General features: G+C 46.9%; 3 protein-coding genes across 3 annotated transcripts in view; 1 reads left to right on the forward strand and 2 right to left on the reverse strand.

The window, feature by feature from the left end:
• The window catches only part of LOC136950713 (myosin heavy chain, fast skeletal muscle-like), a 24,356-nt gene extending 2,131 nt beyond the window's left edge, over positions 1 to 22,225 (reverse strand). The window contains exons 1-39 of the mRNA XM_067245157.1: positions 22,038 to 22,225; positions 21,987 to 22,005; positions 21,651 to 21,794; positions 21,053 to 21,209; positions 20,841 to 20,868; positions 20,585 to 20,702; positions 20,401 to 20,493; positions 20,241 to 20,304; positions 20,056 to 20,154; positions 19,852 to 19,955; positions 19,479 to 19,617; positions 19,011 to 19,129; positions 18,751 to 18,900; positions 18,509 to 18,679; positions 18,110 to 18,416; positions 17,925 to 17,989; positions 17,652 to 17,739; positions 17,308 to 17,425; positions 17,105 to 17,228; positions 16,671 to 16,807; positions 16,202 to 16,457; positions 15,783 to 16,025; positions 15,510 to 15,686; positions 15,245 to 15,390; positions 15,063 to 15,153; positions 14,569 to 14,958; positions 14,312 to 14,438; positions 13,708 to 13,826; positions 13,344 to 13,540; positions 13,013 to 13,196; positions 12,607 to 12,772; positions 12,391 to 12,515; positions 11,972 to 12,280; positions 11,565 to 11,768; positions 11,138 to 11,263; positions 10,670 to 10,840; positions 10,407 to 10,511; positions 9,958 to 10,053; positions 9,724 to 9,858 (exon numbers count right to left, since the gene is read on the reverse strand). Of these exons, the coding sequence (XP_067101258.1) occupies positions 9,724 to 9,858; positions 9,958 to 10,053; positions 10,407 to 10,511; positions 10,670 to 10,840; positions 11,138 to 11,263; positions 11,565 to 11,768; positions 11,972 to 12,280; positions 12,391 to 12,515; positions 12,607 to 12,772; positions 13,013 to 13,196; positions 13,344 to 13,540; positions 13,708 to 13,826; positions 14,312 to 14,438; positions 14,569 to 14,958; positions 15,063 to 15,153; positions 15,245 to 15,390; positions 15,510 to 15,686; positions 15,783 to 16,025; positions 16,202 to 16,457; positions 16,671 to 16,807; positions 17,105 to 17,228; positions 17,308 to 17,425; positions 17,652 to 17,739; positions 17,925 to 17,989; positions 18,110 to 18,416; positions 18,509 to 18,679; positions 18,751 to 18,900; positions 19,011 to 19,129; positions 19,479 to 19,617; positions 19,852 to 19,955; positions 20,056 to 20,154; positions 20,241 to 20,304; positions 20,401 to 20,493; positions 20,585 to 20,702; positions 20,841 to 20,868; positions 21,053 to 21,209; positions 21,651 to 21,794; positions 21,987 to 22,005; positions 22,038 to 22,225 (5,799 nt within the window). The remainder of the gene's footprint in view (positions 1 to 9,723; positions 9,859 to 9,957; positions 10,054 to 10,406; positions 10,512 to 10,669; positions 10,841 to 11,137; positions 11,264 to 11,564; positions 11,769 to 11,971; positions 12,281 to 12,390; positions 12,516 to 12,606; positions 12,773 to 13,012; positions 13,197 to 13,343; positions 13,541 to 13,707; positions 13,827 to 14,311; positions 14,439 to 14,568; positions 14,959 to 15,062; positions 15,154 to 15,244; positions 15,391 to 15,509; positions 15,687 to 15,782; positions 16,026 to 16,201; positions 16,458 to 16,670; positions 16,808 to 17,104; positions 17,229 to 17,307; positions 17,426 to 17,651; positions 17,740 to 17,924; positions 17,990 to 18,109; positions 18,417 to 18,508; positions 18,680 to 18,750; positions 18,901 to 19,010; positions 19,130 to 19,478; positions 19,618 to 19,851; positions 19,956 to 20,055; positions 20,155 to 20,240; positions 20,305 to 20,400; positions 20,494 to 20,584; positions 20,703 to 20,840; positions 20,869 to 21,052; positions 21,210 to 21,650; positions 21,795 to 21,986; positions 22,006 to 22,037) is intronic.
• The window catches only part of pts (6-pyruvoyltetrahydropterin synthase), a 228,003-nt gene that overhangs the window by 10,846 nt on the left and 194,227 nt on the right, over positions 1 to 22,930 (forward strand). The gene's annotated exons all lie outside the window — the stretch shown is intronic.
• The window catches only part of myocd (myocardin), a 54,386-nt gene continuing 45,378 nt past the window's right edge, over positions 13,923 to 22,930 (reverse strand). The window contains exon 13 of the mRNA XM_067245159.1: positions 13,923 to 14,132. The gene's annotated coding sequence lies outside the window, so the exon portion shown is untranslated. The remainder of the gene's footprint in view (positions 14,133 to 22,930) is intronic.

The following is a 22,930-nucleotide window of genomic DNA, read 5'->3' on the forward strand; positions in this document are numbered from 1 at the left end:
TCACTACCACTGGCTTCCTGCCTGGAAAACCCAGGAATAATCTGTCGAATCCTCAAGCAAAAAGAAAAAGGTCTTTAAATACCCTGGGTAGTGAGGAGGTCAGTCTGAGGGAGAGAGGAGGGAGAGCTGGTCGTGAGCTTTTAACCTGCGCCGAGACAGGCTGGCTAGGCCCTCGGTCTCACACAGGTTCTGCGTTCTGAGTGTCCTTGTGACTGGTTGGTTGGGATGAACCAGTCTGGTGTAAAACGGTTCCGTTTTTCTCCATGCCATCAGATGTGGGGCTCTGTTAGATGTGATTTTACAGATGTGTTTGTACGTTGCTTTGGATAAAAGCCTTGGTGACTGCACCCAACCAAACTTTTAATGAGAGAGTGGTTCAATACAGAATACTTTCAAAATGGGTCATTTCAAAGCGTCATTTTGGAATCGGAATGAGTCTGCTAGAATGTTACTGTGCTGGCAGTAACACATTTTACCCAGATAATCTGAGGGAGGAAGGGTTTCTAAAATTAGACCACCCAAAACACAAGATAATTTACAGGCATGATTATCATTATGTCAAATTAATATCCCCTGCAACAATAAAGTTAATTTGATGCTTTCCATCCATAGTTCTTGGCGTCATTAATGTACCAGATTCTGGCGTGGGTTATGCAGAAGCAATTATGTGGTACTTTTGGGCATCTATAATTGGCAATCTAGAGCAAGCAAATATTGTTTCGTCTTTTTTCTTCTTGTTCGAATATGACTTCTGAGTTCGGGATCATGTACACTCCTCAGAGACTTTGTCTGACATCAGTGTATCATGTTTGACGTTGTGAATAGGGGATTTACTCAACAGATGTTTGACTAGCTGAGGTCAGCTGGATTTTGAAAGGACTGGTCCCCCACTCCATGACTAACGAGGAGAAAAGTGCAACATAAGTGATCCAGAGTTTCATCATAGGACCATTACTGACAGGCCAAGCTGTCCCTCTCACACACACACACCCACGGTGACTAACTGCCTCCTGACCTGAGTCTATAGATAGCCTGTTTGCGCATGAGCGGGTGTATGTATGTGGGCACAAGCATGTGTGTGTGTGTATGTGTGCATTAGCACAGCCTGTCCTCTATTGACCTTTCAAAACATCTGGGCGTGGGAAGTGTGTGTATGTGGGGGTCAAGGTCTGAGGAGGGACCAGCTGTGGTCTTCCAGTTGGAGGGGGAGAGAGAGAGAGAGAGAGAGAGAGAGAGAGAGAGAGAGAGAGAGAGAGAGAGAGAGAGAGAGAGAGAGAGAGAGAGAGAGAGAGAGAGAGAGGAGAGAGAGAGAGAGAGAGAGAGGGCCATGACCCTGAGACAACCACCATGACACAGACAGATGGCTTATAAGCTGCAGTTACCTATAACCTTAAGCAGGCTCCATTGCATAGCCGTTATTAGCTCGCATGAATGTGGGCTAAACTAGAACACGGTGAAGTTGCAAATGATGTAGGTACTTTCATTTGAGAGTCTGGATCATTTTCATTCACACGTTAAGGTGCAGAATAACACTGAACAGATGTTGCTGTACTGCAAACCCGAAATGCATATCCAAGAGTGCAGCTGCATAACTTGATGTTATTGCACACACACACACACACACACACACTCTTTTTATGATGAAACCGACAGAGCAGAGTGTCTTGCGGAGTCGGTAGGGATAACTAAAATAGCACCAAGGTACACACCGTCTCTGTTTACTCTGCTCTCTATATCTCCTCCCTAGATCCCTGTACCCTCTCCTCCTCTTCATCCTCCCCTCTTCTGACAGACAGGCAACCTGACAGACAGACAGACAGACAGACAGGCAGGCAGACAGGCAAGCAGGCGGACAGACAATAGAGGATCATAGGAAGTGTCTGTTTCCTATTATTCTGTCACAAATACCTCAACCTCTCCTCCACCTCGACTAACATCAACACCATCACGTTCACACCATCAGTCTCTCGCCATCCCCGCGTTATCTGCATCTCCACCTTCAGCGGACTCGTTCTGGGGTCACCCCCCCCCCCCCCCCCCCCCCCCCCAGCCACGCCTGCGCTGACCTGTCGTTTCTGGACGGTGCGGTCAAGCGCTAACGGCTAGCGTAGCTCCTTGTCCAGGGGGAGAGGGCAGCCAGGCCAACATGTGGAGTTGGCCGGCTGTGTGAGAAGAGAGGCCGCATGCACATGAGAACTTCTCGACTTATCATCACCTCCCTAACAATAGATCCCAGCGGAGGTTAGCCGAGCCAGAGAGAGGACCTGGACCAGCGCTTTGACTAGGGCGGGGGGTGGGGGGGAGAGGGGGGAGAGGGGGAGAAGAGAGAGAGAGCAGGGAAGGAGACAGAAGAGGGGGGAGAGAGAGGAGAGCGGAGAGAGGAGTCAGGAGAGAGAGAAAGCAGAGAAAGAAGCGAGCCAGAATGGAGGGCGTAAGCGAGGGAGAGAGGGAGAGAGAGGGGGAGGAGGAGGAGAAGCGGGGGCCGAGTGCGCCAGACAGCAGGTCTCGGGGTGTGAGAAGCACAGCCAGGGAGAAACTTCTCACACACATCCGGGAACTCATTACTACAGCCAGGCGGACCTGAGGAAACATACCACCGTAAGACTGACCTGAACACAGGGGAGGGGAGTAAACACCAGCTAGTATGGGATCTGACAGAGACCCAGGGAGATATACAGTTAGAGGCTGAGTATAAGGGAAAACTAGAGAAAGAGAGTAAGAAAAAAGTGAGAGGGAGAGAGACCAAGAGAAAGAAAGAAAAGAGAGAGTAGGAAAGTAACACAGAGAGAGAGAGAGAGAGAGAGAGAGAGAGAGAGAGAGAGAGAGAGAGAGAGAGAGAGAGAGAGAGAGAGAGAGAGAGAGAGAGAGAGAGAGAGAGAGAGAGAGAGAGAGAGAGAGTTAGAGGGCCTGCAGCGGACATCTTTATTTGAAGGACATTGTTTTGGTTTCAGCAGATGTGGAGCTCTCGAGCCACATTCCCCCATGAACGCAGACAGGGACATCACACAGGCACACATACACACCACACACACACACACACACCCACACACCCCCCCCCCACACACACACGCATACTTATTCACAGAAATAAAGACATGGTAACACACATGTACAAGTGAGCGCGCACACACACACACACACACGCACACACACAAGCAGGCCAGCAGGCATGCAGAAAAACAATAGACAGTGTGTGAGTGCTCGGTGCCAGTAACAAAGCCGGTTCTGTACCTCCCCCCTGCTCTCCCCTCCTCTCGTTTTTATGGATTGCACAAGTCTTCGTCTCCCTCATCCTTGTCGTCCTCCTCAAAACCCCGTCCTCGGCCCTGAGAACACGACTCGAGCTGATAACACGGCAGGCCTGACGCAATCGCAGCCACCGGCTGAATGAGTCCAGTGTGCACAGGATCACAATTTACTGTGTGCTCAAGATCAGATCTGTACACTTACACTCAGCAGGTACTTTGCCTGGGTACGCTTTCAGCATTGTCCTCACACCAATGAATCGAAAGCAAGGTAGTGCCATGTCAGCTGGGAAGGTTTAAATGTCTCCCATCTTGGAAGATAATTGGTATATTACAACATTCTACATAGGGCTGTGGCAATCGCCTTGTCATCTGTAATTGCTAGAAAATGCAACTCTGGCCAGTCTACAATCTGAAAATAAAATGATGTCAGTATTTAGGAGTAAGCGTGACTAAAAGTTGTGTAAGTGGAAAAGCCCAGTCCAGGAAAGTGATGTGTTCCCAACATATGTCCGTGTAGCGTCCGTGGTCAGGGTGGGGGTGCTGGAGGGTGTGTGTGGGGGGGGGGGGGGGGGGGGATATTCCAGGTTTGGTTCATGAAAGGAAACAGCTGTGTGCTAGTGTGCGTTTGTTTACCCGCATGCACGCGTGTGTGCGTGCATGTGTCTGCATGCCTGCGTGCACGAGCTGTGCGAGTGTGTAGGCTCCGCGTGTGTGTGTGTGTCTTCAGAGTGGCTCATCTCTACAGCGGTCTGACCCCGCATTCCTCGCAGGGCTTATTCCTCTGCGGGTGAGCGGCTCTGTTCACAGTCTCCCTAGGCCCGCTGTCTCACAACACAGCTGGAAGAACCACAGAGGCCGGCGCTCATAACACTCGCGCCTGGATGCCTCCAAGCCCTTCTCCACGGGCCTCGGTCATCATGGGAGGAACCTTCTGGAAATATCTCATCGTCAAAATCGGGGAACAAACGAGTCGAAGCCAGGACGTAATGTCACAGCTTACCCAGCCACAACATCCTCAAACTTACGGATTCGCTTGGAAGTGAAAGAGTGCTGTCTGACTCGTTTGAACTGTACTCGATGTTCCGGCTTTCATGCGCTGAATGACTTCAGTCCAGCGGTGGTCATCTCTCTCTCTCTCTCCTCCCCCCCCCCCCTCCCTCCCTCCCTCCCTCCCTCCCTCCCTCCCTCCCTCCCTCCCTCCCTCCCTCCCTCCCTCCCTCCCTCCCTCCCTCCCTCCCTCCCTCCCTCCCTCTCCTCTCGCTCTCCCTCTCCCCTCTCCCCTCTCCCCTCCTCTCCCTCTCTGTCTCTCTCCCTTTCTCTCTCTCTCTCCTTCCCTCTCCATGTTACTCTTGCTCTATCGTTTGCTCCTGGAAGGCCCAGCAGCGGGCCTCATATTACATATTAACTGCCCACGTTAATAATTCAACACAGGAGACAGGGGTCCAGTGATTTGTGATGGGAGGAACACGCATCTCCCCCAACACTCGTCCAGTTTCAGCTCTGGCAGCCTGTCAAACACTGAGACTGTGTGTGCTGCATCAAGTACAACGTGGTGGTTTAACAGATCTAGTCTCCACCCAGCTAATGGCAAATCACCCCCCTGATACCAGTAGATTTGTAATTGCTCAGTATTACTGACACAATAACCTAATATTAGCTTTGTGCTAGCTCCGTGTTAGCTCCCTGTGTTCACCAACACAGTCAGGAGCTTTACTGACCTCAAATGTTGAGCCACCCTCGATCATACACTTTGCATTGTGTTTGTTTATCAGACGCGTTTATCCAAAGAGACTTACAAAGGATCAAAGGTGCATAGCGTTAACATAACTTTGGTGGTAAGAGTCATGTATGACATGGTCTAGCTAACAGGCTAGAACACAGGTTTGAGTGTGCTGAAAAAGCTAAACAATTTGGTTTCAGACAATGACATCATGCTAAGTTGCGTCCAGCTTACTGTAATCCAGGCCAATCAACACTGGTGACTGTTTCTCAGAAACTCAGCTACCAGTAGACAAACTATTGTTCACACAAGGCTCTTAAACCGTTTTTTTCTGCAGTTATTTGCAGTTTTATTTTCAAAACTTGGTGCCAAATCCTGTGTCTTTTCTAAAGGTCCACTGAGGATGCCACTGGTGAGTCATCACCAGCACATCTGAACTCTATTTATCTACAGCTTCTCCCTCTTCTGTCCTCCCCGCCCATAATCCCCATTTCGTGTCCCCTATCTTCATCAGGTCTGCTGCCGGTTCTAATCAGCCAGGTCTCGACATGACTCTGCGCTCTGACTCACGGCACTCTGGTTCTGGAAGTTCTCTGTAGTTATCACGGTCGCTTTGGGTGAGTACCCAAAGTCTGTTCTGGTGTATGCAGAGAAAGTTCTGGAAGCTTATGGTGGTCGGCAGGCGGTTATGGGGTTTGCTGACTCTTCATGCTGACTAGTCAGTTTATAATTTGTCGTTAGTGATTTAATGGGTGTTAATACCAACGGTACATGGAGAATGTGGACAATATGTGTGTCTTGAAAACATAACATACACACTCATCACAAATGGTCTAATGAGGATCATTGTGGTTGGCAACACTGTCCTAGTAATCCCTCAACATTGATTGACCACGTGTTTCACATTTCCTCTGTCAGAGTCAGCTCTAAAAGCACGGTAAAGAGGAAGGTTGAAATTGGAAGTTCCTCAACGGTAGGTAGCTTTGCTGCTTCAGCAAGAGGCTATATTGTATAAAACCATTAAAGATCTTTAAAATCCTCATCTGACAAAACATCAGACAGTCTTTTTAGACTTAGAGGTGCATTAAATAAAGATACAAACTTCTCCCCTGATGAACTGCTTGGCTTTGCCTGTGTGTTTATTCTAGAAACAAAGAAAAACGAGATCTAAGCGACAACGTTTCTGGGGGGGAATGTGGGGATATGTTTCCGCGCCGACGAACGCTGACAGGTTTTCTGATGAATGATTCATCGAGTGTTGAAGAATCTCCTGTTTGGAGAACAAAGCCTCGTTGCTGCCGATGACAATAGAGGTTGTCTCAGAGCCGGATCAAAGGCACGCATTGTGAACCACGCTCGCTATGACAGCGCGTTCCCCAGACAGCGGCCCGTCGTTGCACCTCCGTCTGCATTTGTGATGGGTAAGGCTTCTCAAGCGTGCAGGTGTCGAATCATGTATCAGGACTAGACTTAAGGAATAAGGAGAGCCATCCTTAACGTGCCCGAGTGGTTCGGAGTGGTTTAACGGAAAGAGGAAGTTTGTGGTTGCACCATCCTACGTGGATGTCACAATGCCATCGATGAGCCTTCCTGGAAACGAGAGGAAACCTGGAAACGACCGCTTCACTGACAGGGACCTCTGACGTCCAGTTCCTAAAAATCACTTTCTGGCGGTGCCATGCTAAAACACATCAGCCCTGCCTGCTGTTAGAATGGCTGTCCTTTCTTGCGGGCATTGCAGCTCGGCTAATGGGTCAATAATCTGGTCGTCACTCTACGTTAAACACATTTTTTTAATTATTTTACGTCGAAATGTTTATTCAAACAACGTCAATTGCGGCACTGCACTCCGTTGGATGAAAATGACACCTGCAAAATATGAACTTTGCAGAGTGCCCGGTTCTTGATCTGATTGTTGGAAACTAAACCGATTCTAATTTGTACACACCCACACAGAGACTCCTGGCATTATTAGATATTTGAGACTGTGAAACTCTGTTTCCTTCTGAAGATCTGGTTATTGACCAAGTTTCCAGAGAGGCTAAAGGGACAAGTAGTGTGGCGTAGCAGCACAGATCACAAAACTGTTCCTTTCACATTCACAACAAGGACCCCATCAAACTCTACACAGGGATCCCTTAAAGCTTACAACACAGATGCCTTCAAATATACAGCATGGATCCAATAAAACTAAAACAAAGGGTCCCTTAAAACTCCCAACACGAAACCCTTAAAACTCCCATCTTTGAGTACTATATCAAGGGTCCCTTAAAACTCAACTCAGATCCCTTCACACTAAAACAAAGCACCGCCCATCTTGTTTAGCATCTCTATTCGCATCTGGTAAATGATCCACACCCAGTTTCAGTTCACCTAATGCTTCAGGTGGAACTGGGCCTTGATCTTACATTTACATTTAGTCATTTAGCAGACGCTCTTATCCAGAGCGACTTACAGTAAGTACAGGGACATTCTCCCCGAGGCAAGTAGGGTGAAGTGCCTTGCCCAAGGACACAAGGTCATTTGGCACGGCCGAGAATCGAACTGGCAACTCTCTGGTCAGCTAGGAGCTAACATAAACCATTGGTAAGGACTGGGTAATGTCTGACTGTTAAATATGAGCAAGGGATCCCACTTCTTCATTCTGTTGTGAAACCTATGGTCAGTTCTGATGAATAAATATAACTTTTCATCTAGCTGTTGGCTAAGTTGGTCATCAGCCATGGGAACTCTGTATTCACCTCAGCATGTGTGTGTGTGTGTGTGTGTGTGTGTGTGCGACCCTGCTGTGAGAGTGCAGTCTGTCCTCTGTGCTCTGCCCCTGGGCACTCATGCAGACAGAGGACCTGAGCATTCCAAAGGAATGTTTGTGGAATGAGGAAGTATGGAACCCTTCCTCCAGCCAGTCAGTCATCCAATCAGTAACTCAGTACAGCCAGCCAGCCAGTCAACCAGCTAGTCTGTCAGTCAGTCAGTCATCCTGAAAGTCAGTCAGTCAGCCATGGGTGGTAGTGGAGGTTAGATAGAAATACGCACTACACAAGAATACAATTAAAAACTCAAATCTCCTCTATGAACTATCCCGAAATATTCTTTTAAGATCAAAACAGCATGATAATCTGCGTGCGTTGGGTGAGAGTGGCTGAAGAGCTTTGTGTTTGTGGGCAACATTATGAGTGAATCTTAAATAAAGAATATTAGAAAAACAAGAAATAAGCATCAACGTAGCCTACGTTCAATTCAACGTCAACCAAAAGTATACACTTGTTTTCAAATGTAATACTTTCCTGGTATCATTGTTTCTTTCATCATATCATCACTGTGACATGCTTGCGTGTAAAAAGGGCTATACAAATAAATTTGATTTGATTTGTTAAGACGTAACTTTTTTTTTTTCTTCTATGATACTTCTTCATGTAACTTACTGTCTGGCATAATGGAAAATATCAGTCCTTGCATCATTAAGGTGTAACTATAGGAACTGAAGCATCTTACAAGCCTACCTCCAGGACTTGGACGTAACTTGAGGGGAACCATCCTCTAACTGCGTCCTTCTCTCCTTCCCACCAGCCGCCGGGTAACGCCTGAATAATCTTTATAATTTCTCCCGCTTCGAAAGTCAAACCCTGTTGATGCTGATCCCCACTGAAGGAGTATAGACTTTTGCAGTACGATCCAGACATCTCAACTCTGCCGTCGGGTCCGCTTTAGTTGTGTAGTGCTTGTCCACACTTCCGATCCCCTCCTCGAAAAATTAAATTTCTCCCGAAGTGGAGTTTCTCGTAAAACGTGTAATGTTGATTAGCTCATGAATGACACCAGCATGTTGATCAGGTTTAAACCTGTTTTAAAAAGTGTGTGGAAGTAAAATCCTTGTTAATGCACGCGTGCTTTCTGCGTTAATGTGTTTGTGTGAGCTTCGTCTTGCGAAGTCCACAGTCAGTCCTCCACCCTTTCTACTCCTACTCTGCAGCCTGTTCAATGACAAAACTCGGTCCTCTAGTCCGCGTTTTGCCAATGAGTCACCGTGGGACTCAGTCATCAATTAGGCTACCGAAAATGACATGGTACAGGGAAAATTGTTTAAGAATGACGTTTCACTGCAAGACAAATTCCAATCTTAAAATGAAGAGTTCATTGATGGGTATTTATTTTTTATTTTTGTTAAAATTGAATACATACATAGACTGATTTTTCTTTTACATTCTAGCTTGAAAAAAAGTGATTCGGAGATTATTTACTTTACCTGCCGTAGACAATAGCCTAGATTACTTTCGTGATTTTTACAATTTAATTTAATGTAGGCGTAGGTTGTTTGCTAAGAGTCAGTGACAATAGTCTATGTATGGTAATGTGAGATTATGTTCATGGAGTTTGGCCTCGCAGCAATGTGATTAGAGAAACATGTAATCACCCGACCATCAGGGGGCGATGACACGACAAAGGCCAACTTGATTTCCCATATTTATTTTAAATAAGCAAATCATGTTATATCTCTACTGGAAATATCCATTGATATCCCAGGAATACAGCCTATCGTTATCGTACATGACAAAGAACACATTCAATGCTCATATTTAATAGGAGTCTTCTCTCATAAAGTAGATGTTGCTTTCACTCCTCTTTGCTCTGGCGGCGAGAGAGAGAAAAAAAAACACAATAGCCATTATTCCACCAACAGTCAAACAGCACAGAACGGCACGCTCTTCTGTTCCGTGTCAGCAGGGGTTGTGATTACCATGCTTCTCCACTAACCTTTGACCCCAAGTCCCTGCTCTTGGCTCGCAGCTTGTTGACCTGGGACTCGGCGATGTCCGCCCGCTCCTCCGCCTCCTCCAGCTCGTGCTGCACCTTCCTCAGCTTGGCCAGGTGGGCGTTGGCCTGCTCCTCCTGTTCACACCATCACAACCACAGGAGGATTTTGAACAACACTCTGGCTTCTCCAGTGGGGTTTGAGTGAGGAAGCGAGGCAGGAATGTGTGGGCTTACAGCTTCCTCCGCCTGGCGTTTGTAGGCCTTCACTTTCACCTGCAGCTTGTCCACCAGGTCCTGCAGTCTGAGCACGTTCTTCTTGTCCTCCTCGGCCTATAGACACACGCAAGCAGGTTGTCAGTTTGCAGATCATGGGACCTCTGCAGGACCTCTACCTTCCTCCTACATCACTGGCATCCTCACACTGTCAATAAACCCTCTAATTAGTCATAGTAACTGATGTTCAGCCTTGGACAGTGAGAATCTTGTTTTGTAGATTGTAAATCCAGTTGGATTTAATTCTAGTATGTCTTGTGACTTAATTTAAGTAAACGACACATTTGAAGAAATCTTATCAAGTGTAATTTTCTCATTGTACTGACAGACAAATGCACTTGTTTTAAACTTAAACCAGCTCATAACTAATATCAATGCCCTTCGGTTTGATAGGGCACTTTGCAGTGTACCTGGTAGATGAGCTCTTTGACTCTCCTCTCGTATTTCCTCAACCCTTTGACGGCTTCAGCACCTCTCCTCTGTTCACCTTCCAGCTCTCCCTCCAGCTCACGCACCTGCCAACCAGGGACGCCAAAGGTTGAGATCGTCATAAGATCTTAGGCTGGATCAGACAAGAGTGGTTTAAAGAGTGGGTATTGCCAAGGCAGGCACGGACTGTGTTTTACAAGGGAGTGCAACAATAACATCATCTCAGACGCATGGCGTAACCCACTCTGGTCTCCAGTTTCTGGAGCTGCTTCTTGCCCCCCTTCAGAGCCAGGTTCTCAGCCTCGTCCAGGCGGTTCTGCAGGTCCTTGACGGAGGCCTCCAGGTTCTTCTTCATCCTCTCCAGGTGACTGCTGGTGTCCTGCTCCTTCTTCAGCTCCTCTGCCATCATGGCCGCCTGCATGCAAGATAAAAACCCACGACTGACAAGGGAATCTCCACGACGGTGGCGCCTGGAGCTTCGGAGCAGGCCTCGTCGAAAATCAATGCCGTGTGAATGTCTTGATTTAAAATGAAACATTTCTGATTTGTAATGGTTTTAAATGAAATAACCCGGATATATAATGATTTAAAACAAAAGAATGTATTGTTCTCTTTAATTTCACGATGAACAAACGATACATACGTTTATTTATTTGGGAAAACCACATCCGTTGTACGCCTGAAAGACCTGAAGCGTCTTGTTTTGACTCACATCTGTGATGGCTTTCTTGGCTTTCTCCTCAGTGTTCCTGGCCTCCTGAACAGCGTCCTCTACCTCAGCCTGGAGATGGCTCACATCCGCTTCCAGCTTCTTCTTGGCGTTCATCAGGCTCGTACTCTGACAGGGAGATATGACACATCAACGGAGTTGACTTGTAATAATTGCGTATGATGATAATCGTGAATGCTAAATACTGGAAAAAGGTCATCACGGAAGGGATTGTAGGCATTGTTGTGTTTTTTTAGCTCCTCTACCTGGGAGTAAAGAAGTCCATCATAATATTGACAAAGTTGGCAAACGTTCACTATGACTTCAATAAAACCACAAAAACGAAGAAACTTTACCATATTATTAACTAGCATGACCGGAGTTGTTCCATTATATCCATGACGTTTACCCAAAAGGATAAATCCCGTACCTGGGAGTGCAGCAGTCCCACCCTCTCGCAGGCGTCCACCAGCTCCTGTTCGGCCATCTTGCGGCTCCTCTCCGTCTGCTCCAGAGCCGCCCTCAGCTCCTCCACCTCCGCCTGCATCAGGGCGCTCCTGCGCTCCGCCATGGCCGCCTGCTCCTTCAGCTCCTCCTGGCTGCGCAGCGCGTCATCCAGGTGAACGGTCACATCCTGGGTCAAGTATAAATCGGTGGCAGGGGAGCGTAAATAACTGTTTGATATTGGGGTAATCGTCCATGACTGTGTTCGTCCTCTTTTTCCCGTCAGAGTCATTAAATCAAGTCAAATGTATTTGTGTAGCCCTTTTATAAGCAATACATCCGGTCCTAAATCCAGTCATGTGGTGGAGCCTGGGGGTGGAGAGGGCCTCTCACCTTCAGCTGTGCCTGGACGTTCCTCAGCTGTTTCTGGGCCTCAGCGGCCTGCCGGTTGGCGTGTCCCAGCTGGACCTCCATCTCGTTGAGGTCGGCCTCCATCTTACGCTTGACCCTGAGGGCGTCGTTCCTGCCCCTGACCTCGGCGTCCAGGGCGCCCTGCAAGGTCTCCACCAGCCTCTGGCTGCTGCGTCTCAACTGCTCCATCTCCTCCTCCTTCTCCGCCAGCTTCCTGTCCACTTCCCCTTTGGCCTGGGCCAGTTCCAGCTGCACACGCAGGATCTTGGACTCCTCGTGTTCCAGGGATGCCTGCGCGGGGGACGAAGGAGGGTTATTCCCAAAGGGCCACCTTTCGCTGTTGTGAATCCATTTCAACAGAGGAGACAGGATTCGCTTTTTTCCGCTGTGTATCTGGTTACCTCCGCCTCCTCGAGAGCGCTCTGGATCTCGGCTTTCTCCGTCTCCACTGTCTTCTTGGCTTTCTCCACCTCGTGCATGCTCTTCCCGGTCTCACCAATCTGTTCGCTTAGGTCCATGATCTCCTCTGGATGACACACATGATGTGACAAAAAGTATATGGAATTTGTGTGTCTTGAGTCAAGATGTGCCAAAGGTACTGTAAACGTTTAACGTACGTTGCAGGATCTTGTTCTCTCGTTTCAGGGTCTCCAGTTGATCCAGGGCTTCCTCGTAGGAGTTCTTGATTTTGAAGAGCTCAGTGCCGAGGGAGCGAGAATCCTTCTGAGAACCTTCCAGTTCAGCTTGACTCTCCTCATACTTCTGCCGCCATTCGGCCAGAACCTAAAAACGGATTTCAAAAGGTGAGCGTGGACTCGTCGAGGTGTCATCGAACAAACATGGTGTCCACTGAGAAGTCTGACAGCCTGAGTCTATTTTTAGGCATTTCTGCTATAATTGGAGAGACCGTGAAGAATGACAGGAAATGTAGGGAGAGAGAGAAGGGATGACTTGCAGGAAATGGTCTGAGCTGGCTTCAAACCCAAGTAAGGCAACATTTATTGTTGTTGTTGTTGTGGATACCTTGTCAAAGTTTCTCTGCTTCTTGTCCAGGTTGGTGGCCCATGTGTTGGATTTCTCCAGATCCATCCCCAGGTCCTCCACCTCCCCCTGCAGCCTCTGCTTGCTCTTCTCCAGGGAGGCACACTTAGCGTTCGCTCCCTCCATCAGCTCCTCCACGTCCTGCAGTCGCTGGGCCAGCTTCTTCCTGGTAGGACAAGGAGGAACGAGGACATGCACTTTAAACCGTTTTCCATCCATTTCCCCATCCATTTCCAATCAATAATCCATCAATTTCCCATCAATCATCCATTATCATCCGTATGAGTCGTAACGGTTCGGCATTTCGGGTTACTTGGCCTCCTCCAGTTCGTCGGTCCTCTGGATGGCGTCCGTCTCGTACTTGGTCCTCCACTGGGCCACCTCTCCGTTGGCCTTGGACATGCTTCTCTGCAGCTCTGCCTTGGCCTCCTGCTCCTCCTCAAACTGCTCCCTCAGCAGCTCGCAGTCGTGACGAGACGACTGCAGAGCGTGGGCCAGGGCGTTCTTAGCCTGTCGGACAAACAGCCGCTCATATCTCCTTTGACAGTATATTCGACATAATATATATATATATATATATGTCGGTATGTGTATCTGTATAGAGAGTGTGTATTTATTGTATGTATATACAGTATTATGCATTAAACTGTATCTTCTGATCGGTGCATGTACTGTACCTTAACCTCCTCTTCAACAAGCCTCTTCAGTTCCTCATTCTGCTGAGTAGAAGCCTGTTTGTTTCTAGTCAGTTGAGACACAAGAGATTCTCTCTCCTCCAGCTGCCTAGAGAGCTCACCTGGGCAGAATTGAACAGAAGAGACTCGCACATGATTGACTTAACCCTCGTGCTGCCTTCGGGTCACATGACCCAAAGGTTCATAACGAACCATCGTTGTGTTTACCCAATTTTACCCAATACAAAAACAAATAAAAATAATTTTCTTTTAACCTTTGCAATGTGGGGGGTCTGAGACAGCCTAGCTGTTAAAAGAAAATGCTTCACTTTGTCTTTGTATGCGGTAAATCTGTCGCAATACGACGGTGGGTCACAATGACTGATGGGTCAGAATGACCCGAAGATAACACAAGGGTTAATACATGACTGAATGATACGTAAATTCAACTCGGTGAAGTTTTCTAATCCCAAAGGAAATTCAAGCGTTCAGGTGACTCTGCGTGCAGTTACATCATTATTGACAACGGAAGTAACACATGATAGCTGATACACGATAGCAGTAGCAATGACAGAACTGTGATTCTGACAACGTTTATTCTGAGTACCGTTCTCAGTCTGCAATCTTGCTTTCTGGACAGTGATGTCGTTGACGTAGCGAAGACCGTCGTCACTTTTTGTTTTCACCTCACGGAGCTGATCTTCAAGACTCCGACACATCTTTTCGAGGTTAGCCTGGAAATTGAACAGCAATCCATTCATTGAGAAAAGCTACCCAATATGCAGTGCATTTGGCATATTCAGTCAGTTGAGAACATGTATGATAGATGATGTGTTCAATATCTTCTATTTATCGTCAGCTGACCTTGGTTTTGGCCATTGTTTCCATGTTGCCGGCCAGGTCGTCCACCTCCATCTTGTATTCACTCTTCTCCTTCTCCAGCTTCTGCTTGACTCGTTGGAGGTTGTCGACGTGCTCTCCCAGCTCCGCCATGCTGTCAGCGTGTTTCTTGCGCAGGGCGGCGGCGGTGGCCTCGTGGTGCAGGGTGGACTCCTCCAGGTCCCGTCTCAGTTTCTGAAACTCGGCCTCGCGCTTCTTGTTCATCTCGATCTGGACCGAGGTGGCTCCTCCGGCCTCCTCCAGCCTCTCGCTGATCTCCTCGAGTTCCCTGGAGAGATCCGCCCTCTGCTTCTCCACCTTGGCCCTGGCAGCACGCTCAGACTCGATCTCCTCCTCCAGCTCCTCTATTCGGGCCTGTGGGGAACAGTGAGAAAGACCAAACAAATCAATAGGAGACACTGGCCCTCAGTTTTATGAAATAAATATAATCTTTGACATTTTAGCATCATGCTACGTACTTGATACTCTTTGAGCTTCTTTTGCCCTTGAGCACCAAGAGCTTGTTCATCTTCAATTCTCCCGAGAAGGTGGCATATTTCAAAGTCTTTCCTTGTTGCCACCGGACAAGAAAAAGAAATGACTTCAGCAATATGAAACACACGCCTGTGAAAGTGTACCGTACACATGTTCATCCTCTCACTTCTTCAGCTTCTCGTCTGTCTGCAGTTTGCCGTTCTCCAGATCCATGATGGATTCCTGGGCCAGCTTCAGATCTCCCTCCAACTTCTTCCTGGCTCTCTCCAGGTCCATGCTGTGTTTCTTCTCTTGCTCAAGGGAGCCCTCTAGCTGTGAAACCGTCGCATGGACAGACTCGAGTCACAGAAACACAGAAGGGGGGGCCTCACTCACCCCACAGATCCCATGTCACAGCAGATGCATGCCCTGCGTGTGGGATTCACACTTACGTCATCCACCTGCTGTTCCAGCTTGGTCTTGGCTTTGGTCAGAACGTTGACTTTGTCTTCTTCTGCCTGCAGATCGTCCAGCGTTTGCTGGTGAGCCTCTTGGAGGGCTTTCTTCTCCTTGCTGACTTTAACAATGCTTTCATCCAGGGACGACATCTCCTCTGTCAGGTTTTTCACCTGGATATCCATGAAAACCAGTTAAGATACTCAGGAGTTCTCCATCAAACAGCGTTACAGATGACCCTCATGGGGGCAGCGTCTCTGGCCTGTCACCTTGTTTTCCGTGGCGTGCTTCTCCTTCTCCACCTTGGCCAAGGTGAGCTCCAGGTCATCGATGTCCCTCTTCAGCTCGGAGCACTCGTCCTCCAGCTTCCTCTTCTTGGAGGTCAGCTCAGCGTTCACCTCCTCCTCGTCCTCCAGCCTCTCGCTCAGCTCTTTAGCCTTGGCCTCCAGCTGGATCTTGCTCTTGATCAGACCCTCACATCGATCCTCCGCATCAGACAAGCTTTCACTTTCCTTTAGAAGATAGGAACAATCGCATGTTTTATCTCATTCTATAATCCTGACTGTATATAAAACCATATACAAAATATAACAACAATGACAAAATACTTGACAAAACAACAATGACCAAACAATTATAAATAATTATCATCATCATCATCGTTATGTAGTATCGATGAAATACCTACAGCTGCCACTTGTAGTTGAAGGTCGTTCTTCTCCTGTAACAGAGATACCATTTTTTCCTCCAGCTCCTTCTTCTTGGATTCGGCTTTGGCTAGGCTCTCCTTGCACTTGGAGAACTCTTCCTTCATGGTGGCCATTTCCTTCTCTGTCTCGGCGCTCCTCAAGAGCGGCTTGATCTTGAAGTACAGCTTCATCCATGGCCAGTGTTTCACGTTCATGAATGAACGGATGTTGTACTGGACTACGTAGATGGACTCTCTATTTAATAAGAGTAAAACAAAGATTGTTTCGGATATGATGTATTTAATTATATATATATATTACCTTTAGAGTTTATTTACATTTTTATCTACTCTATTGTATTCTGTGACACATTCATGCAATACAAGACGTCTGCACAGTTCTGTACATTTCACGTTTGATATTGTTGCCACCACACATGCTGTTGTCCCCTCAGGGGCCCGGCTGTACCTCCTCTCCGTCATCTGCTTGAACTCCTTCCTCATGACGAAGCCTCGGCAGACGGCTTGAGTCATTGTGACCAAAGCTGCCAGCTTCTCATCCCTCATCTCCTCCAGGGCACCGAGCAGTCCAGCCTTGAAGAACACCTGGTAGGAAAACAACGACTTGAATACATTTATACATTTAGTCATTTAGCAGACGCTCTTATCCAGAGCGACTTACAGTAAGTACAGGGACATTCCCCCGAGGCAAGTAGGGTGAAGTGCCTTGCCCAAGGACACAACGTCATTTAGCACTGCCGGGGAATCGAACCAGCAACCTTCTGATGACTAGCCCGATTCCCTAACCGCTCAGCCACCTGACTCCCTTCAAGAAACGCACTTCTTTTTTTCCCCCATTGTAAAGGGAGATGGGAATATATTGTACATATTTATTGATCCTACCTTGGTGTGGCCAAACTTGTACTGGGTGTGGTCCACATCAATAGACCCCAGGAGCTTCTCAGCGGCTTTCTTGTTGTCGATGAACTGGCCTTCAGGGATGACACTGGCATTCAGTACTTTGTACCTGCGACAGGAAGGATAAGCAGATTACAGTAACTGTTCTGTATCTGTGTATCTGGTTATCTTAAGGTTTCATACTGTACCTCTGCTTGAAGTCTCCATAAAGTATTCTACTGGGGAAGCCCTTCCTGCAGATCCTGATACCTTCCAGCACTCCGTTACACCTCAACTGGTGGATAACCAGTGGGTTCTCCATCAAACCTGAAGGACAGCATCTATAAATGTTTGTATGTAAAAGTCTGATGAATGCCTGTCATAGGATGTATGTATGTATGTATGTACGTTGTTCCATTGGGTTTCATTGGGTACAGATAGAACTCCGTTTTAGAACACTGGGCTACAGATTAAGAGTTCCCTGGTTCAAAGATATGTTGCTTTGGATGAAAGCTTTTGCTATTTATTTATTTATTTATTCAGTCTTTGTTACCTGGAGTCTTAGACTCGTTGGGAATCAGGCAGCGAACAAAGTGAGGATGGGTGCTCCTCAGGTTGGTCATCAGCTTGCCCAGGTTCTCCTGAGGGATCCAACCGTTTACATCCCCGCAACCACGAGTAGAATTAGTCCCAAAATACCGCTGTCTCCATATTTACCTTTAGATCGTGTTTATTTCTATTCATTAAAGACATTTGTTTCTATTCATTTAAGATGATGCATGTTTCTATGAATTTCTGTTTTGTTTACGTGGTGGGTTTAACCTACCCTGAACAATGCTGAGACGGTTTGAAAAGAGCCCCCTTTCTTCTTGGCTCCTCTCTTACTGGTGTCTGTGAAGGGCACAAAATATCTTTGAGAATTTTCTCAAGGACAATGTTTACAAAACAGGCTCCATTTCCAAAAGAGGCCATCACTACTGAACATATCAACCACTAGACACGTGGTCTTACCATCAGTAGTGGAGAAGCTCGCGTACAGGAGAGACAGCAGTTTCACAGCAGCCTTCTGATACAGCTGCACCACCGACTCGTTCAGAGGATCCTTGTTCTTGTCCAGCCAGCCACAGATGTTGTAGTCCACTGTTCCAGCGTAGTGCACTAGGGAGAAGTGGGCCTCGGCCTTGCCTTTGACAAGCTTGGGCTTCTGGAAGCAGTCCGTTTTGCCCAGGTGCTGATCGTACAGCTTGTTCTTAAAGGTGGTGTCGGACGCCTTTGGGAACATGCACTCCTCTTCAAGGATGGAGAAGATGCCCATTGGCTGTTGAAGACAAAGGGTGATGAAATACCAGTACTAGAAACCATGAAGAAATGTTGTGTCTTCCTGTGTTAATATCCTGCCAATTCATTTACCTTCTCAATAAGCTCAATACAGGCTGCCAAGTCCATCCCAAAGTCTATGAACTCCCACTCAATCCCCTCTTTCTTGTACTCCTCTTGCTCCAGGACAAACATGTGGTGGTTGAAGAACTGTTGCAGTTTCTCATTGGTGAAGTTGATGCACAGCTGCTCCAGACTGTTGTACTGCAATGACAGTTTCAAGTATTTTAGTTATTTTGGCAAACATCCAACAGAGACAACAGCATGATACTTACGTCAAAGATCTCAAAACCAGCAATATCTAACACTCCGATGAAGAACTGTCTCGGCTGCTTGGTGTCCAACATCTGGTTGATGCGGAGCACCATCCAGAGAAACATCTTCTCATAGATGGACTTGGCCAGGGCCATAACTGAATTGTGGACCTAAATTCAAAACACATTGTAAACGGTAACACACGAATGACAAAATAAAACTAAATGACGATTAGATACAAATTTGATTCCGATTAGATTCAGATTACGAGGTGTCTAACCTGTTGGACAGTCTGTCCCTTGGTGACGTATTCGTTTCCCACCTTCACCCTGGGGTAGCAGAGGGCTTTGAGCACGTCTGCAGAGTTGAGGCCCAGAAGGTAGGCCACTTTGTCAGCCACTGAAATGACACCATCATCAGTGAGGAGACGCAGTGAGGAGACACGGATGCTTGGCTTCATCGTTGACGACAACGTTCTAAAGCATCCACTTTCTATTCCTCAGCGAGGACAGTGTCAAGACACACACACACTCATCGTTATCAGTGAGGACGTTGACAAGGCACACACACACTCGCGGTCCAAATACACTCCCTCAGCGAGGACAGTGCCTTGATTCACTACTCAGACACGTCCATCTTGTGTATCTGTGATGGTTGTGTCGTGCGGACCAGGCAGCAGGGTTGCCATGACACAGTGGCGTGTCATCCCTGCCCGTCCTATGGTTTGTTTGTTTGTTTGTTTGTTTACCCTCTGTGCCGTCAGGCTCCGCCTGCTCCTCGCGCTGCTTCTGCTTGAACTTCATGTTCCCATGATGCATCACTGCACCTGTCAGCTTGTAGATGCCCAGCTTCTCATCCAGAGAGAAGCCCAGGATATCAATAGCAGTCTAGGAATAGAGTATCCAACACAAACAGGATGGATGAAATGACATAAAATGTCACATTTTGTATTTTTTCACAGTATGTTATTGAGGAATTTCCATCCTAACTGAATTAATTGAAGAAGTCAAAAATAATTATAATGTCTTCGTTTGGCAGACACATTTATCTGAAGAGACCTACAATGGGGATTTGAATTATATCTGGAACTAGATCTGCAGTTAAACGTTTACAGCTCATACATCTGTCGCCATCAGTTCATCTTTGTCATCAATGCTGGCAACGGTAATCTGCCCCTGGCTGATCATGGGGAAGTCGTAGGGGTTGGTGGTGATGAGCAACATCCCTGTAAAACATGATGTTAGAAAGTCAATTCCTACACAGATTATAATTCCTGATTTTGACTAGTCATCCTTCTCTTCTCTTTGATCCCAGTTGTAGGCTACCTATCAGCTCTGGTTTGTGGTTGGTCATGATTTGGTAGAAGATGTGGTAACTTCTCTCATCAGCAAGCTGGAAAGTCACCCTGGACTTCTCCAGAAGGTCTATTGAAGAACAAATATTAATGAAAAATATATAATTTACACAACTGGGCATGGCATTAAAATACGTTTGTGATTGGTGTGCTCACATGTCTCAATATCAGCCGACGCTAGTTTTCCTGTGGTCCCAAAGTGAATCCGGATGAATTTACCCTGATTGGAAATGGTTACATTCAAATCACAGTTGAAAATGTCTTTCAAAATGTCTAATAGACTTGTGCGTAACCTTGTGTGACTATGATTACTTACGAAGCGTGAGGAATTGTCATTTCTCACAGTTTTGGCATTGCCATAAGCTTCTAGCAAAGGGTTCGCTGCTATGATTTGATCTTCCAACGAGCCCTGTTGAAGACATGCACGTGTATTTTATTTGACATTTGATTACTACTGAGACGAGCCATCATGGGCCATTCTTATCCTTCGTTTCTTGTACCTGCATTTTACCGCTCGCGGACGCTTCCTTCTTCTTGTCGCTACCAGCCACTGCGATTGTCGCAAAGTACTGGATGACACGCTTGGTGTTGACAGTCTTTCCTGCACCGGATTCTCCACTGGGTCGAGAGATAGAAAGAAGGAGAGAGAAACAGTTGCCAGTGTGCCACAGATATAGATAAGTAAAAAAAAAAAACACTTGTTGCAATTGAGTGTGAAATTATAAATGCAGAATACCAATACATAATGCATCTTACGTTATGAGGACAGACTGGTTCTCTCTGTCTGTGTAAACAGAATATAAAAACAAAACAATAAAAAGTCTGTTAGTGTACAAAACAGAACTCAAATCTGTGTTTTAAATGCACAATACATGCTGACTTCAGTCTTTAGACATATCAAATTTATAATTACATTTGTAGACAGACAAAAGGTCTGACTCACAAGTTCCAATCAACAGTTTGTTTACCAGTGAGCATGAACTGATAGGCATTGTCAGAGATGGAGAAGATGTGGGGCGGAGCCTCCATGCGTTTCTTCCCCCTATAGGCCACCACTACTTTCTGGCTGTACACTGGGAGCCACTTGTAGGGATTGACTGTCACACAGAACAGCCCGGAATACGTCTGGAACACAGCGACAGCACAACACACTGACTACAAAGTCTTTAATTACATTTACATTTACTCATTTCAGCAGACGCTCTTATCCAGAGCGACTTACAGTAAGTACAGGGACATTCCCCCCGAGGCAAGTAGGGTGAAGTGCCTTGCCCAAGGACACAAGGTCATTTGGCAGAGCCGGGAATTGAACCGGTAACCTTCAGATTACTAGCCCGACTCCCTAACCGCTCAGCCACCTGACTCCCTGTCAAAGTCATGTCGCGATTCGTAAGAGTTCAAGAAACAAAGTGAACTACAAACAAACAAACTACAAACCAAATCTACCTACGGGTACAAATAAAAGCAACCTGAACCTAAGAGTCTAAAAACCATTCCAGGTAGTGTATTTCAATGTCACACACACACACACACACAGGGAATAACGTTCAAACAGAAGACACTCACATAGATCATCCAGGCTGCGTAGCGCTCTTTCAGGTTGTACAGCACGGTGGCCTCGTTGAGGTGGGTCATCATGGCCATGTCCTCAATCTTGTCAAACTTGGGAGGGTTCATGGCAAAGACGTCGTCGTCCTTCACTGACACGACCTTGGACAGAGCAGGCAGAGGGGAGGAGAACGTGTCCAACCGGTCAATACATCTCCTCATTCTATATCAATCACAAAGGTGGTCTTAATGATCCGAGTGTTAACTGCAAAGTGATGTTTTATGTTCTAATATATATATATATATACATAATATATATAATTAGAATCATATCGTACGATACTCATACTGTACTTCAGACTGGTCAAGCAGTGGGCAGTAACACTCACTATGCCAGCAGCAGTCTTCACAGTGACCTTCCCTCCCTCTTTCTTCTGGATGTTTCCCTTAACGTACAGCTCCCTGGCGTCCGCCGCGTAGCAGGCCGTCTTGGCGTCGAAGGGCTGGTTCTGGGCCTCGATCCTCTCTCTCTCCGGCTTGCGGAGGTACACAGCCGCCTCCCCGTACACGGCCATCTCTGCGTCCGTGCTCATGGCTGGCGCTCAACTGGGAAACGCGAGGCACTGCTCCCTCGGTCTCACTGGTCCAGATTTACTGCAGGTAGAGAGGTCTTTTTTTATATGTATTTACTTGATACAGGAAGTTCCTTACCCAGATTCACACTTTCAAGTAGAAGCGTTGCTCTGCTGCTGCTATGAAGAACTTTGAATGTACTAGGATGACTAAATAAACGACCGTTTGAATGTATGTCGGAAGGACAAATGCAAGTGAATGGAAGCTTGGAAGCAGCCACGCTCAACAGCTCACTGGGACAGTATCTGGGGTAGAGACTCAGCACTTCTGCTTCATCAGATCCCCAGAGCTGCTTTTATGGAGTTAATTTGGTCCGACAGTTAAATCCTTCCCCTTTTTTGGGGGCATGGGATGCAGAGTGACAAGCCTGATGAGTTCTGTGGCAGTTCTCATTATGGGATTATTTTCAGACCTGGTGTCTGTGGTGAGACAATAGTTATGGGGGTTTAAGATCAGAAAAGTCACTGAAACCCAGACACGATATATAAAAGTGAATTTACTGTTACATTGGCCTTTCAGCCTTTTGACATTCTGCAAATACAAGCAGCAATACAATGTGTCCTTACTAATGCACAATATTTATATGGTCATTTTATAAATAAATCCAACTACGGTATCTGACAGTGATGTGGTACACCGCATACTGTACTTGGTAAAAATTGCGG

This window comes from Osmerus mordax, chromosome 10 (assembly GCF_038355195.1).
Source record: "Osmerus mordax isolate fOsmMor3 chromosome 10, fOsmMor3.pri, whole genome shotgun sequence".
NCBI lineage: Eukaryota > Metazoa > Chordata > Actinopteri > Osmeriformes > Osmeridae > Osmerus > Osmerus mordax.